The 17,661-nt window shown below is 45.2% G+C and overlaps 1 protein-coding gene across 1 annotated transcript in view; it reads right to left on the reverse strand.

Annotated features, from left to right (window-relative positions):
• IGDCC3 (immunoglobulin superfamily DCC subclass member 3) overlaps positions 1-17,661 on the reverse strand; it is a 258,890-nt gene that overhangs the window by 135,383 nt on the left and 105,846 nt on the right. The window contains exons 5-6 of the mRNA XM_078854705.1: positions 10,000-10,137; positions 1,099-1,257 (exon numbers count right to left, since the gene is read on the reverse strand). Of these exons, the coding sequence (XP_078710831.1) occupies positions 1,099-1,257; positions 10,000-10,137 (297 nt within the window). The remainder of the gene's footprint in view (positions 1-1,098; positions 1,258-9,999; positions 10,138-17,661) is intronic.

Here is a 17,661-nt window from a genome sequence, read left to right on the forward strand (position 1 = left end):
TGCTGTAAGTGGACCAGCCTGAGGAGGAGGTGAGTGCCTGTAATCAGGGGAGGATTATCACCATTCAGCTCCACACTGCCAGCTGTGTTGCCTTTCTAAACACTGGCCTGGCTCCTTTCGCCAGGGAGACTGGTGGCTCGGTGAGGTTTGGAGCGCCTGGTTCTGGCTGCTAGCTGGAAGGCCCATGAGAAGTGGCCCTGTCAGGACTACTGCTGTGGGCCAATGGTGGAACCTGCATTTCCCTGGCACTGACAATATGGGGAATGTCACAGGTGACTTTTTAAGAGGGTTCAACTCTGAATCTTTCGTGGGTGGCTCAGACTCATCATCTGTTGCCGGAGTCCACCATGGTGGGTCCTCTGCCCACTGACTGTCCGGAACCAGAGTTTTAAATGTCTTAACTGTACAAAATAAAAGTCATGCTGGCGAAAGATAACCTGGTGAACTCTGTTATCTGCAGAGAACAGGTATGACACAGCATCACTATAAGCTTCCTCCATGACACCCTATCAGTGGGCCTCAACCCTGCCCTGGGGGGACCACTGGTAGAGGGGAGAAAGTAAATCAATCTCCAGGCCCATTCAGCCTTTAGGCTCCCTGCTGGTCCTTTAAGAAGGGTGCTAACTAATGACAGGTGAGTTTTGTGAACACAAGAACTGGATGGGGGCATTTCAACCTGTTTCACAGAGGCAACAGAAGAACCACTGGGCGTTAATGACTTCTGTTCTCTACTGACCTGGGCTGGATACAAACGAACGAGGGATTTTGAAAGGAAAGGCTTTGTGTCCCATGATCATTCTCAGCTCAGGCAGACAGACATGTACTAGCTTTGCTCAAGGTAGCACCTAAAAATGGCACTGGCCGCAGCAGCAGGGGCAGCGGCCCAGGCTAGCCATCCGAGTACCTACCTAGGGGTCTGGGGAGGATTGTACTATTAAAATAAAAACTTTCCTCTCTTCATGAACATGCAATGCAAAGAACATCTAGGAAAAACTGAACCAGCACCTGTTAAGGGCCAGATCTTTACACAGGGCTAGGAAGAGGTGGAGAAAATAGCTAAATGGGTGTAATTATCCAATAGTAGCCTGGTTATCTTACCTTGTACGACTAGCCTTCCCTGGGCAGTTCTCCGCACTCTAGTGCCGGGTTTGTTAGCAGCACAAACGTATATCCCAGAATGCTGCACAGTGAGGTCAGAAATCATTAGGTTTCCTGTCCCCAGCACCTGAATTCCTTCTACGCCAATGGGACGGCCATCTGGAAGAGGAAACGAGACAAAATTACTTAGTGTACCTTTAAGCTGAACTCTCTAGCCCACAGTGAGGGGAGTTAGTCCTGAGTCCCAATTAAGGGGAGTCCTTCCATTGACTTCAGTGAGTTTTAGCTCCAGCTCTCCACAGTGCAACTCAAACTATGCATGTGACATGTGGAAAAAGCCAGTCCAAGAGCCCCAACTAAGCCTTTGCCCCCAATTACAACATGTTTCATTAGTATCAGGCCATTGCATTTTATTGTTCCATTGGCTGGTGTTTTAAGACTCCGTGCCTGACAAACACAGCTCTAAATCAGCACTAGCTCGTTCCAGGGAGTTTGAGTGGAGAGCCGGGTGGTTATTGCTGGAGGAGCTGCCCTTTCATCAGATGTGAAACTGAAATCCTGTTTCCTTCTTGCATTTGTGTTTAGAAAGGAAGTTAAAAGCCCTACAGAACCAAAAAATAAAGGCCCAGCCTTGGGGTTCCTAGCACCTGAACACAACACACCCTCTTCAAATATTTGTTCCTTTCGGTAGCAAAACACTTTCCGCGTTGTGCTTTAAAGGTGTATTGAGATATTAAGAAAAAAGGTTCCAGAGTAGCAGCCGTGTTAGTCTGTATCCGCAAAGAGAACTGGAGTACTTGTGGCACCTTAGAGACTAACCAATTTATTTGAGCATAAGTTTTCGTGAGCTACAGCCCACTTCATCAGATGCATCTTCTTACTATATGTTCCATTCTATGCAGGCTGTAGCCCACGAAAGCTTATGCTCTAATAAATTTGTTCGTCTCTAAGGTGCCACAAGTCCTCCTTTTCTTTTTAAGAAAAAAGGAAAATTTAGGCTCACTATTAAAAATTCCTGCCACTGATTATATTAGACTGTGGCATAGTCTCCCCAGGGAAGTAGTGGAAATCCAATAAAGACTTTAAACATTCCGTAGAGAACAGTCATTCACTGGCAGGGGATCAGCTAGATGAGACAGTAATTTTCCATTTCTATTGCTCAATCCCAAGATGCTGTGCACCTGCAATTGCCATTGATTTGGCCCTCTGATTCTAGGGTTGGCTTTACTCCAGTCAGACGCATAACTACCAAGTTGTCTTAATCACAAGGAGCCCTCTACCAAAGGGACTGCGAACGGTACTGCTTGCAACATTCACGGCTCTGTGGAACAGACAGTCATTCCAGTGTCAATATCTACTGTAACCCAACAATGGGAAATTTATGGGCCAATCGGTGTGGAAATGAAGTTGTTGACATTCCAGATGTGGCTGGGTCACCATAGTCAAGCAGCTGAGACACCTTATAATTTTTATCTTTGCTATTGGGCTTCATGCTTCAGGCAATTAGCAGCTGGGGTCAGGAAGAAAATTCCTTCTGTAGAATAGTAGTGCAGAATGAAGAGCTTTTATGGGGGTTTTATCCTGCCTGTGAAGAATCCAGAGCCAGTCACAGCCTTACAGAGAACCAACGAAATGGCTACACTCGTCAATTATAGTATAGTCATTCTTCCAGCAGAAAGGGACACATAACTATCACCCCACCCAAAAGCCACTTTGCAAGCCACCTGTGATATATCGGGCATCTACCAATTTCTTCTGTTTGTTTCTACTTAAGTTTAGGCACGCAATTTCTTCCTCACTCCAGGAACTATTTCGTTTACACCGAAAGCAAAACCATTTATCACAGGAGCCAAACCACTAAGACAGCTTAAGTCCTCAAGAACAGGAGCACTAAGAGATGACACTAGACAAAAAAACAGGTATTTTAAAAAAAATAAATAAATCAGCAGATCCTGCAGTATGTGTTCACCCATCAGAACAGCAGAAATAAATAGTCTAATTTCAGACAGCGCCTTGACAGAGAGCGGTGGGAAAAGGTACTATGGATTGAAAGACACAAAACAGGGGACGTACCCTGAAAGTTGCAGAAGCATCTTCTGCCCATGATCTTTGCAATGTTTTACAGGAAATGTTTAACTCAGAGGTTTCACTGTTCCGTCAGGCAGGCAGACCCTGGACACTTCATTATTTACGTTACAGTGAAAGGGGCTCAGGTCTTTCAGACAGAGAAAAACAATGTCATTAAATAATTGTATAGATGGCCGATGTGCTGCAGCAGGAAATTGCTCAGCCATAAAAAAGGATAGTAAAGCATGACCTGTCCAGTGTTTAATGAGCAATAAGAAGGGTTGGTTCCTTTTGAATAACATCATGTAAACCAAACTGTAAAGAAGGTCTGAATTAAATTCAAATTGAACTTGATTTCCTCTTTAAATTAGACTTTTTTGAAGCCCATATTTACAATAGGTGTAAAAATCAAATCTCTCTCCTGAGGAAGTAGGACAGGTGAAATATGTGAGCAGGCTGTACCTGGCAGGTAGGCTGTATGATTGTATACATGAGTTAAGAAATAACACAGAAATATGACTTGAATGCCAGCTTGGGTTATTACGCTATTTATCATGTGCTACATAAAAGACCCAGGCTGCGTCAGATATGCCGCGCAGTCGAAATATCAGTGTCAATATGTTTCCGTTTGTCTCTACAGAGGCCATCGATTAATTAGAGGTGTCAGAGTTTGAGGAAATTTCTCCTGCCAGCTAAATTTATCTCTTTTCTAAACAAAAAAAATAAAATAAAGTTCTCCCAGCTCATATTCACCATTCAAGAGATAAGGTGGGTGAGGTATATCTGTTATGGGACCAATTTCTGCTGGTGAGAGAGACCTGCTTTCGAGCCACAAAGAGCTCTTCTTCAGCTCTGGGAAAGGTACTGAAGAGCTCTATGTGGCTCAAAAGCTTCTCTCTCTCTCTCTCACCAACAGAAGTTGATCCAATAACAGATATTACCTCACCCACCTTGTCCCTCTAGTATCCAGGTACCGACATGGCTACAACTACACTGCATCCACCATTCAAGTCAGGCAAGTTTTGCCATCTCTAATAATCATAAAAGGTTGCATTTGCTGGCTCAATTTACACTCCCTCTCTCAGGGTCTGTCTACGGCGACACTCTGTAGTGTAGACACTACAGAAATGGAAGGGTTCCTGATTTAGTTGGGGATTGGTCCTGCTTTGAACAGGGGGTTGGACTAGATGACCTCCTGAGGTCCCTTCCAATTCTGATATTCTAGGATTCTATGATCTCTGTAGTAAACCCATCCCCTCAAGAGGCAGTAGCTAAGTCGATGGAAGGAGACTTAGCTGCATCTAAAGTTGGGGTTAGGTCGACCTAATTACGGTATAAAATTTTTCACAGCCCTGAGTGATGTAGTGTAAGAAATGTCAAGGAGTGGGTGTGGCCCACGCCCCACCCGTCCAAGGGACTTAGGTCCCCAGCTGGGCCAGAGTGTGGTGCTTCCCCCAACTCAGGATTCACAGCCATGAACCCTCTCCTGGAGTGAGGCGCACGCGGATCTTTAGCCCTCAGTGTTATCAAGCAGCCCCATCTCACAGTCACAGAGAGAGCACAAAAATAACCCTTGGCACAAGCACGGCTCCTTTCCTCTGAGGAGCACAGGGAGCTCCACACACATGAACTGCGCCTCGCAACCCCCTGGCGTGGTCGACACATATTCTCAAACCCATTATGCAGACAGGGAAACCCTACAGTCTCAGCGAGTTAGTGACAGGGCTAGGAACAGAACCCAGGAAACCTGCGCTCCTAACTTTAATCACCCGGCCCCCATCTTTCAGTAGAGCAGTGGTTTTCAACTGGGAGGGGTCCATGGACCTCGGGGAGTCTGCAGACTATGTCTAGGATTTCCAAAGGGGTCCCCTCCTCCATCTGAAATTTTGAGGGGTCTGCAAATGAAAAAAAAGTTGAAAACCCCTGCATTAGGCTATATCACAAAGAGGAAAAACATCCTGCCCCAGCTAACTTGCTCTAAACGCTGCTGCTCGGCTCTCTAAGCTACAGGGGCTCACAGGAGTGAAATGTTTGATGTGACCTTTAACTTATTTTGAATCAGCGAGCAACAGAGAGCAATCTGGACAGGCTTGTTCACTGTATCCTGTTTGCCAAAGTTTGCTGCAGAGCTATCCACCCTTTAAAACAATGGGAACTAGACAATCTCCAAAGAAGTCAGCCTTGCAAGTCTAACCAGTCTGGCAAAACCGAACACAAACAGAACATGAACGTACCATTACTTGGCTTGTGATAATACCTAGGAAGCCTATCCATGGACCAGGGCCCCACTGGCACTATACAAACAGGTAATAAAAAGATGCCCTGAAGAGCTCACACTCTTGGCACAGGACAAGACGCAATGCATCAAAACGAGAGTGAGAACTCCCCAACCATGCAGACCGATGGTTGTGCTGTAATAGCTTCCCATTGCAATGCCAGCTCAGAAGAGTTGAGACATCCTTTCCCAGAGCACATGGAGGAGAGGTGGTATTCCTCATGCAGCCAGCCCCCTGCTCTCACCCAAACTCTGTGACTAGACTGCAGTTTCTTCTCGGATGGTGGAATGGCTCAAATATCAGTAACTTACCACACCACACACACTACAGAAGTTTGGAATCAATCAGCCAGACTCAAATGGAGACAGGATCTCAGATCCCCAGACTGCCTGCCCGGGACAGGATGCGAATCTACAGGGTAGTGTATGCCTTCTGCAAGGTACCGAGCACCTCCCTTACCCTTTCAGGATCAGCGTTTGGAAATAGCATTCCTTTTCATGGGGGCCCAAAGAGCCCAGTAAATTTACATGCAGCAGTCCCTTCCAGAAAGTCGACCCCAACAATAAGCAGGACATTTTGCATCCTCTGAAATCAGCCATGCCAGCGGCTTTTGAATGTTTTAATTCTTTGGAAGACTTTGTGAGACAAAAACCATCTTGTGGACCTCCTACATCTTCCTACCCTGTGACATTCACTGTCTGCTAGACTACAGTCTCTCAGAAATGATGACTAGTGAATCAAAGAACTACCAATGAACCACTAGAACGGGTGGTTCATGGATCATCGTTTGAGACCCAGTAGGCTGTCTGATTGAACAGGAGATGAAACCCCATTATGAGTCCCAGTGTCACATGGCTTCCCCGGGGGATATAGGAGGAACTGAGCCCTAAGTCTGTGTGCCTACTTGGAGACTTCAGAATTAGGTCATTTCCATTTCACTTTATACTGATGCGATTGTGACAAAACAACACTATGAACCAACTAGCAAACAGCAGGGTGGAATACTGATAGGGCCTTAAAACGCATGTGGTTTTTAAGGTGGGGGTTTCGGCTGGTAGTGAAGAGCAGCTGGATTACTAATTAATAAACACTGCTCACACTGAAGCTGGCTATACTCCAAATAGGAGACACCCTCAAAGAACCTCCTTGCAGTGCACAAATAAAGTTTTAAAATTTCCCATTAGAGTGAAATCTGGAGGAAAGATCCCTGCAATTTGGGGTAGAAGTTATTTAATTTTCAAAGGTATCTGGGATGCTTTTTCACTGTAATGGATTCCATTGTTCTGTCTACTAAGCAAATGACTGGCACATCAGCACCAATTACAGAAATTCGTTAAAACGTGCCAGGCGATATGAATATGCAACAACGCGAATGCCTTTCTTTTATAAGTAGCAAGTAGAAAGAAAGTAACAACTTTCTAATGTTGACCATTTAGGTCTTTTGTGAATTCTTTGTATCCTGGCATAGCAGCCTTCTACGTTTTAGACACATAGGTCTTCTACTCCATCAGACATTGGGCACCATGTATTAGCATATTTAGAATACATTGCAACAGTTAACTATTCAGTGTGTGAAGTGGTGAAATTTACTCTATTATTTCTAAACACTTCAGGGAATGGTGCTCCTGTCAACCAGTCAGCCATCTACTGCAAGCTTCTGTGTCCAATAAGTTACCAATTAATTGGCTCCTACAACTGTTGTATGGTTTATGTGTTGAATGGCTCCCCCTTTAGTAATTTCCTTCCCATTGTGTAACCCTTTCTGACAAGTTCTGTATAACGCTATCAGATAATCACTGCCCTTTCTTCCTTGTCTCACTTTTGTAGATCTCTCTAAATAGCGTGTTATTTTGTCTCAGTATCTTTGATGGAGGCCAGATCAGCAGCTTGTCAGTTAAAGGATAAGCTGATATGTAATACATTAAAAATCATTATTCATTCTGCTGGCTTTGCAATAAGTTCCCTGGAGATTCATTTTTGTACGCCTACGGGATCAGGTTCGAGTGTGTAGTTGTGAAAGGACAAATCTTATCTTTCTTGAACAAACCAAAACCTTAACGATTTTACACTTCTCTCGGAACAAATCCTCTAATGAACATTTCACTTTGCAAAGCATTTCATGCAGTGGGAGACACAAGAACTTTGTGGTAGAGGGATACAAAATACTCACAAGGAAATAAAAGTAAAAGTTTATTGCATATCATTCAAAAATTGACCCATGATTTGTATGATTTTTCCCCCCAAACAAAACTGGGTCCATTTCCCACTGAAAATCAGCCAGGTTTTTGGCAAAGTCAGAGCAAAAAGTGGGTCCATTTGTTTAAGAGAAGACAGCTTTTACACACAAAACAATGCAAAAATTCACACTTGCGCTCATTTCTGAATAAAACAATTGCCATTTCATTGAAATGGCAGCAAAATAAAAACTGAGGAGTACAAAGGACCCCCATGAAATGGCAAAATCCTGCAAAGATGAACTACTTCAATGGGGACTTTTTCTGATTTTTAAAAAAATGGTGCACAAATTATTCATTTATATTCGTTTTTATTTAAATAAAACTGAAACTGAGCCTAATCTAAGTTGGCCGCCTACCTTTAAGACTCCACTGCCATATATTTTATAGTTTATGGTTCCATGTGGAAAGTTTTTTTCTCCAAGCTGTATTGCTCCAACAGTTATTTAAGAGGAGCCCTCCTGCAATTACTCTTCATGAACTAGCATTGTAGGAGGTGCCTCAGACAGGTAAACTTCATACATGAGGAAGCCACACATGTATAAACTCAATCAGGCATGAAAATACCTCTTCTTTGATGTCAACCCCCACGGCTTCCCTCAACTGGTTTTGTCCTACTTGGGAGTCCTTTCAAAGTTGTGTTGTCTCCTTTCCCCTCCTTCTGATTGTGAGGACACAAGAACACCAAAGACTATGTCTGATATTTTCACATGATTGAAATAGTTCAAAAAAGAGCCTAAGGGATCCCTAGATCCATTGAACTCGTAAGCAACCTTTCACATCATTGTAGAAATAGACAAAAGAATGTGTTTATTTGGGAGGAAAGCATTCACACTAACGTGGAAATAAAAATAGCGAGGTTTTCTTTTGACTCGGTAGCTCTACATCAAATGCCACGACAGAGAAGTTGGGGTCTTTTTTGATAGACAGTAGTGTTGGACTGAATCTATATGGGGTAATATGGCTCGATGCTATTATATCTTCATTAATACCCCATTCTATGGAGACAAGTGTTTTGAACAAGCCAATGAGCTGATATAATTAGGGCAATTATAAAGTAGTTTATTATAGTTGAGAGTCAGGGTAGAGCGGCCTTGTGCCCAAAAGAACATTGCAACACCGTGGCATAGCGTATCCAGCAGGTTTTTAAAACAGCATCAGTATGAAGATTATTGCTCAGGGGGAAAAGGTCAGTTAGTGACAGTCTTGGGTAGGTGGTATTAACAGGAATAGAATCTGTTAGAATTAACAGAATAGAATTAATAGAATCTGAATGGAAAAGGCAGTGTGAAAAAAATCTTTCTGGATTACCACTACATAAATGTATTCTTGCTGTTTCCCTGAAGGCTCTAGACTGGGAAGCTAACAACCATTAATCAAGTTCTGAGAACCAGAGATTCATGAATAAAAAGCAAGGAGCGCGGCTGAAGTCTAGGGTGAGCATAGCTACCCAGAGTGTGTTTCACTCCCAAAAACGTAGCCCATTACCCTGCATAGCCACTTTGGGGAACATGTAATATCCTGGTGGGAAAATCTTGTGAGAATGAAATGGTTGCAATGTGCTTCTCCGAGGAGGAACAGCTCAAAGGTCTGGAAACATTCACTTGGTTCGGTTCACATACACATATATTTTCAGGTACCAGAGTGCAACACAAAGGCCATCAGCTATTTATTCAGGAAAGATTTCTGCTTGGCAGTTAAATGTGAAAGCACCCTTCCACTGTATGCATTTCTCTGGGCTAACGTCAAGCAGGCAGATCTTAACATTTTTCGATTGCAAACAACACCGGACTACTCCACTCGTGCGATAGAACTTGACAGTGGCTCAGTTTTTCATGCTGATTAACAAATACTCTTGACCTCACCACTGAGTATCTATTCTTCAGAGCTTCATGTGTGCAGCTATTAACCACTCCCATTCCCTGGTTTTATTTTAAATCACTCAATAGACAGACAGTTTCTCTCAAGTCTGTTTTACATGGAAGACATGTTTGCGAATGAAGTCACTTCTCTGGAGCCAACGTTGATGCTTTTGATGCAACTAAAGAAAATGCTGTCACTTTTTGGAAAGATAAAATTATCACCTTTCATAAAACGTTTACAGCTTTAACCAACCCACCTCAATAACAAGTTGAAATAGGAACTCGGAAGGCAGTACAAACCATAGACAGAAAGATAAAAGGGGTTCTGAGTCTACAATTAACCTGAACAGTAAAGAGAAGGCTGAATTGTCCTGTGCAATAAATAATCAATGGCACATAATTATTTCCTGTGTGAGGACAATCAACAGTGCCAAGCTAAATTCCTGCCACTCAATTGCTTACCTAGTCGACTCCAGGACACAATGGGCCTGGGATTTCCAGTTGCAATGCATTCCAGGATAGCTGTCTGGTGCACAGTCAGGGTGAGGTTTTCTGGGCCGACAAGAATCATGGGATCCTTGTAAACTGTAGAATGGGAGCCTGCAAAGAAATACTCGCTGTTAACTGAGACCTACTAGGCCTTAGTGCTTAACTGCAAGATATGACACTATAGAGTACAATGATAACCCACGAGGGCTCAGTTCATCTACATGATGGAACAGAATGTGACCCATGTAACCCAGAATGAATGATTTCATTATATGCATTCACTAACTAGTCACACCAAACAAGGACGTTGCCTATATAACAAGTGTATGTTGAAGTGTGCCTCAAATATGCATATTGACGTTTCCGTGATAACACTCTTGACAGCAATGACCAATCCACAAGCACATTCTGTCAATCCAATTCACATACTGTACACATATGCAAAGTATAAGAAAACAGCATTGACTGGCAATGGATCGGCCAAGTTTTTAACTGAAATGCACGCGGTGCCCAAGTCATCTGTAATGGCATGGACTGAATGCCATCTCTGTTGAAAAGCAGCATTAAAAGGAACAGACCAGATTTAGAGGTGACAAAAACGCTGGTGAAAGTACACGCCAATAGGTGGGTGTAAACTGATGTATGTATGTGATGTGGGTGGAAAGGGGAAGCGGCTTAGAGGAAGGATAGCAGCTCTGAGGAAAGTGTAAGGAGATGTGAGACCCAATAGGGAAGGGGCTGATTTACTATTCACCTTCGTATGCCCTCATATAAATTATTTTTCCTGCTTCACCTCTCGCTGCCCCCTTGGTGTGTAAGTTACACCCACGGACTTTAGACTGTGAGAGCCCAACACATGCTAGGCCCTCCCCCGCTTCATGACGTGGCTCACAGCATCCAGAACAGCTGACATCTGCCTGTAAAGGAGCCATCTCTTATTGCTGCTATGGCCATGTGCTTTGGCCTCAAACTCAACTAAGCTGCTGTCTCTGACCCCTGGTGTTGCTCACAGAGGCTGCTTCTAAATCTCTCCTTCTGGGGATCTTTTTAAAGGGACATTTCTCCAAGGAAATACTACAGGGGGTTCCACGCGGTGCTCCTTCCACAACAATTGACATCACCTCTGACTTCAGGCCAAATAGCTAACATTTATCAGAAAACCTTTCTGGTTTGCAGTAAAGGGGTGGACCACACTGATTCACGCTGATGCTTTTCGTATGACAGGTTACAGATCTCGTGGGCAGCGCTACGGTACCATTATTATTCACTTGTATCACACTTGCACCTAGACCGGCACTTGATTGTGCTAGGTCAGGGATCTCGAACCCAATTTACCTTAGGGCCACTGCCAGTCCTCAAATCCTCCCAGCGGGCCAATAATGTCACCTCGCTCCATTGGCCGTGTGCCACCCTGGCTGACTCTGCCCGGCGACCCAACCAATGGGAGCTGCGGGGGGCGGTGCCTGCAGCAGACAGAGCCAGCAGCGTGGCTGCATGGGTCTCTCCTCTGGGGACAGGGGCATGTGAATCTCTCCTGCCCGCTCCCCTCCCGCCCCCCTCCCTCAGCCGGTAGCCATGAGGGCCGGATGAAATAACCTTTTTTTAAAGTTTCGGCGGGCCGCAGTGGGGAGGTTCTCGGGCCACAGATGGCCTGCGGGCCAGGACTTTGAGACCCCCGTGCTAGATGATGCACGTACTCCTAGGACGAAGAACTCATCGTCTAAGCTGACAAGACAAACAGAGGAAGTATTATTTCCATTTTACAGGTAGGCAACTGGGGCCCACAGACATTGGGTGACTTGCATAAGAAGCACATTGCGGAGCGGGGACCTGAAACCAAATCTTGTGAGAGCCCAGTGACATATTCATAAGACCAACCCTTCCTTTCATGCTTCCTACAGATTTGAAATATGATTTGGAGGAGGTGTGTTCCTCTGCACTGTTATTTGACTGATTTCTGCGCCTTTCATCATCTTCCAGGAGGTCGGGAGATAAGGCAGAGCTGATGTACACTTAAGGCATCAGAAACCGAGGCGTCTCTGCTGTCACCCTGGAAATGCTGGAGAGTGGCAACGCTGCTGAATGCCCAGTACCATTCTTTGAAGCTAAGAATGCATGAAGAGGCAACAAAAACAGTGATGCCTTCCAACCCAAAACTTCTGCTTCTCAGCACTCCCCACACTGCAGCTTTCCACAGAGCCACACGCAGTGCAAGCTGAACATCTGCGAGAGCCGTCTCGCCCCAGGAGACTGTCTGCTCTGCAAAGGGGGTTTGAAGTAACGTTATCAGCCAATCCGTGTGTGGATGTAAGGAGCTGCGCTCAACTCCTGGTTTTGCTCCCTGTGTGTAGTTGGGTAAATCATTTAACCTCTCTGTGTCTCAGTTCCTCATCTGTAAAATGGAAATAACAATACTTCCTTTGTTGGACTGCAAGCTCTTCAAGGCAAGCGCTGTTGCTTGGTATGTGGCCATGCAGCATACGGTACAATGTGGCCCTGATCTTGGCTGAAGCCTCTGGGCACGACCCACAATGTGATACATCAAAATAATAAGGTGTGCACTAGACCCACAACCTGTCAGACAAATTGCACCCCGGTGAGAATCAATACGATACAACCCTTTCTTACACACAATAAAAGTCTAGCATTACTAAAAACTGGGCCCAATTCCAGAAAGGCAAAATCAGCCCAAAGTCACGACAACCCACAGGCTTAGTGTTATCGCTCGACGAGTGCTTTTTAGAGTGACCAAAGTCCATATCTGGTGCAGTCCCACTTCCATGGGCTTAGGTTATACTCCACAAACACTGAGGTCAAGCAGTGTTTAAGGAATTTCAACAATCCATTGCCGGTGGCAAGAATATTCTGTACACCTGCATGGACAAATATGTCCATCAATTTCGATCCTTAGGAGTTGGAGGGCAGCAGTGGGGAAGAGGTGAAGGGTATAATTAAGTCAGCCCAGGCTCATTTGGGTCTGATTTGTGACTAATATTGAGTATTCTTCTTTCAGATCTCTCCACTACTGGCTCTTGTACACAGAGCTTCTTCTGACTGCAAAGATCATTCAAACAGAAATGCTGCATTGGAAATTCTTTGCAAAAGCTTTCCTCCTAGATTTCATTTCCTCTTGCACTTTTTAGCTTCACACTGCAGCGGGGGCTGAAGTCAGGGGATATTACAGTGGTACTAAACAACCACAAATGAATGGCTCATTTGTTAAGCATGTATATGGTTGCTGTACAGGGGGTGATAAAGCTACAGGATGGGCTGTTTTTAAAGAGGTAAGATCCAAATCGCTTTGTGTATGTGTGGCTTAAAAGTTGGCTTCTTGCTAAGTCCAGTTCACCCTACCCTGTGCAATACCGATCTCTGAAGAGAATCAGAGCACTTAATTACATTTAACAACTGGCGAACTTTAGCAGATTTGAAAAACGAGACTTTCTATCGAGGGATCTCAACACCTTTCCAACAATCTCCGCAGCATCACAACACCAGGCTCGGCTCCTATTCCGAAGCACTCAGCGCTGGCCTCACTCAGCTCCCACTGAAGTCAATGGAAGCTTTATTGTCAACTTCCATAGGAAGAGAGGAGGCAGTGTGACCTAGTGCTCTGAAGTGGGATTCAGGAGACCATGGTTCTATTCCCAGCTCTGCTGCCACTTTGCTGGGTGACCTTGGGCAAGTCATTTTCCTCCCCGTGCCTCAGTTTCCCAACCTGTCAAATAGGGATAAGGATACTGATCTTCTTTGTAAAGCACTTTAAGATCTATTGATGCAAAGCTCTGTCTAAGAGCTAGGTAGGATGAACATGCTTTTGAAAATTGCACCCCTCAATTCTTACTTAGGCTCCCTAAATAAAAAGTCCTGGTTTTCAAAAGCACTAAAAACATGCAGCATCTCTCACTGAAGTCCATGGATGCTCACCACTTATTAAAATGCCTAAATATTACCTTGAGAACCTAACTTCCAGTTCCCATTTTTTAAAATCTTGGTCCAATTTGGGCTAGGAACACAGTTCTCCTTGCCCCCCATGCCATGTTTTAACCCCAAGACCAACTCAAATACTTCACTGTACCTTATGCAAATCATGCACCCTCCTGGATTTGCAACACTGGGTCAGACATCTCACAAGAACAGGTTCCCTCCCAAGATTCCTGGTACTTCTCGCTTCTGGCCAAGGCTGAAATAAAGCACTTTCCCAAGATTCCTACAGTACTGTCCAGAACCAGAAATGGAAGGGCAGGGTCAGCAGCCAAAATGAAACAGAACGGTTTTAAAAGCTGTCCAAACTCTTTTGAACCCCAGAAGGATCCATTTGGGGCTCAGCTTAAGTGATGAGCCCTGGTGTGTGTCAGTTCTTATCTGCACCAGCCCCTCTATCCCAATGGAAAGTGGTTTTCCTCATACATCATCTTATCCCTCCCTCTTCATAGACAGGATTGTTCCTGATGGTGTCTTCCCTCCTGCTTTATCCAGTCTGGATGTAAATGTCCATCGAATGACAGGGGTGTCTGTCTTCACCACGAGAATAGGAATGAACAGCCCAGTAAGGTGTAAGATCCAGGGATGTTTTCTTGGCAGAGACTTGGAGTAAATAAAGCAGAGCTGGGGGGCGCACACAGGACACGGACCACTATATGTGCCATAACAAAATAAGGGCAGTGCAATCTCATTCCTCTGTGTTGCTGGAACACGGGATGAAGTCCACCTCATTTGCCTTGTCATGCCTCAGGAAATACAAAATGCAAATAAGCCTTTTTTCTTCCCCATGCCTCTGACACGGGGGCCAGGAAGCATGCTGCTCTCTGTTCACAAGTGGCAACGTGCAAGCATCTCCCGCGCTACGTCAGAGCCCCAGCGGGGACCTGGCCAGGCAGGTTGGGGGCTGGCCTGCATATCCATTAGTGAACAGGAACAACAGAGGGATATTACTACATATTACTGCCACCACTCCACTCTGCCCGTATGTGGGCAGACTGCCCCTTAACATCACGTCACAGCACAGCCCGTGTGCTCCGCACCGTGCTCCTTGGGCTGCCAAAGCCTGATGGGAGCCACTTACGGTTTCATCGCCTCCAATTCAGAAGTAACCGGAGTGCAGTGTACCTCCCGTGGTGCTGGCACCGGGGCAAGCAAAGAGCAGGGGGCCGCAGAGCAGGGCCTATGTTGACTGTGGCTGGAAACGTAAAACACCAGCCTTCCATGCAGAGTGGCTGATCTCGGCAAACGATCCGTCAGGAGGTTCTCCGCACCACACAGGAAATTCGTTTGATCCAGGGGGCAGGAATGAAGGAGCGATTCTTGGTTGAGAGCCTAATGCATTTCAAAACACCGCAGGGGAGTGAAAGGGAAAAGCTGCAATTCCTAAACGAAACTGGCTGAGGCACAAAGTCCCCACCTCAGAACTCAGTCCCAGTGGCAGCAGCATCGAAGAGAAGGATGATCAGGCTGGTAAAAGGTCCCAGGCACCATCAATAAGGACAAGCACTCTGTTAGAGAAAGAAATGCCATCGGTGTGCGCTTGCGTAGGAAAGGTGTCAAAGCAGAGAGGCAGGGAAGCCACACGGGAACATCTGCTCTAAGAAGGCACTTGAAAAGAACCAATCAATCGGATGGAAGAAACATCTGTGCATTGTGCTGCCATGGGGCCACCCCCAGTGCTGCAGAAGAGGAGAGGGAAGACAGCTGCGAGACTGACAGCGTGCTTTAGGGTCCACAACCCCAGTGGTTCTATCCTCCAGTTCTTCCAGTTCCATCACCGCAACCCTGTCTAAGAGTGAGGCGAGCAGTGCCAACTGGTCAATTGGGGTGCAAGCAGGTTGTCCATCCTATTGTACAACCATCTCATGTGGAAGCATTTGCAAGGACAACAAAACTGATCAGAAAGCATCCTGCAAGCAGTTCTATCAGAGAGGTACCACCATGCTCCCAGGAAACAGGGAAACATCAGCAAAGGATGAATCTTCTTGAACCAGCAACCTGCTCATCAGGTGCCTCTCTTTTACCAACATCTCCGTGAGAAACACTGACAGTCCATCCTGTTCTGGTGCTGCAGTCAGAAACCATCTTCATCTTGTATCTCCTCTGGTCCATTAGCAAAGTCTTGGTTCTGAAACCAAGTTCCAAGGCTCCAGTAAAAAACTGGCTTGGGTCCATTTCTTTGCAGGTGGACAAATGACAGATTCACAGCCCCAACTATGGAGGTGATGGGCAGAACACGAATCGGTGTAATTCTTACCCCCTGCCACCATCACATCCAAGGGCAAGAAGATGCAAAGGTTTGCGAGGTGATTTTGAGTTCTATTATGGCAGTGCAACTCCCATGCGCTTATGCTGACGCAAGGCCTATACCGGTGAAACCATGTTGAAATGCTGTCTATGTAGTGCTCACGCTGATGATAATGGTGTAACTTCCACTAGTGAAAGAGCACTATCAGCGTACTCTGCATAGTGTTGACTTATTCATCATGGGACTTGTTTCTTTAAGGAAAACAAACACCACAAACGCTGCACATAAAGGAAACCAGGGGACCATCCATTCAGAGTGAGAGATGGGCAGATGAAAGCAGCTAGCACTTTACTCCCTGAGTGAAATAATAACTCAGAGCAGTAAACTGTTAAACAGAACTTCAGCCCGCTGATAATTTATTGTTCGTTTTCCCCTCCGTGCAGCTACTGTTCACATACATCAAGCATGCAGATCTGTAACAGGCCTCGAATGCTACCAGGTCTTTCAGAAGCAGTTAAGCCGTTTTCTTCTCCCATCAGATTTGATGTGCAACATCTCTCTGCCCCAGCCTCTCCCCATTTCCCAAAGGCTGTTTTCTTACATGCTGCCGAGAGACTAATCTTGCATTCAGGAAAGGAACAGCCCAAGCTCTATGACGTCACTGGCCACAGAGCCATGTCCGAGGATTACAGCAGGCTTGGTGACAGCAGGTCCTGGGCCTCAGCGGGCATAGCTGTATGAGACAACAGGATCATGACTCCTGGTAATGAGATGTGGTGCTTGTCTACAAAGGCTAAAGTCCTGCCTTTCTAAAGTTTCTAAATGGATCTGCTCCTTGGGTATAATCGGGGTCAGATTGGCTTGCTCAACTGACCATTATATGTTGTATGCCTTATTTCACCTGTCAGCTCTACAGACTTGTACAGGTACAGCAGAGGAAGCTGGATTCTATTCCTGCTTGTGTATCTTCACAAAATGGTTAATTAAATTCCAGCTGGAGTCGTGTGTCTGACTGATCATCTGCATGCATGATTTTCTCTCTGGAACACCTATTTTCCATGCACAATTTCACATATGCATTTTTTGAAAATCAGCTCCCATTCTGCAGTATAATTCCTTATCTGAAATTTACATGTAAATTAGGTTTCTATATCTCCAAGAAGAAATCCAGATTGCTGGGTTATTTGCCCAGAAGTGGCCATTCAGGAAGAATGAAACCAACAGAAACTAAGAACCTCTGACACTTTGAAACCACCCAGAAGCAAACCACCTATGTTTTCTAAAAGGAAGCTCAGGACAGAAAGTGCCTTCTCCTCCACAAAGTTCTAAGTTGTCATCTACTGTTGGCTGCTTGCTGGGTTATGGGTGCATGATTTGACTTCATATTTTCTTTTCATCACACT

Source organism: Lepidochelys kempii, chromosome 10 (assembly GCF_965140285.1).
Source record: "Lepidochelys kempii isolate rLepKem1 chromosome 10, rLepKem1.hap1, whole genome shotgun sequence".
NCBI classification, from domain to species: Eukaryota; Metazoa; Chordata; order Testudines; family Cheloniidae; genus Lepidochelys; species Lepidochelys kempii.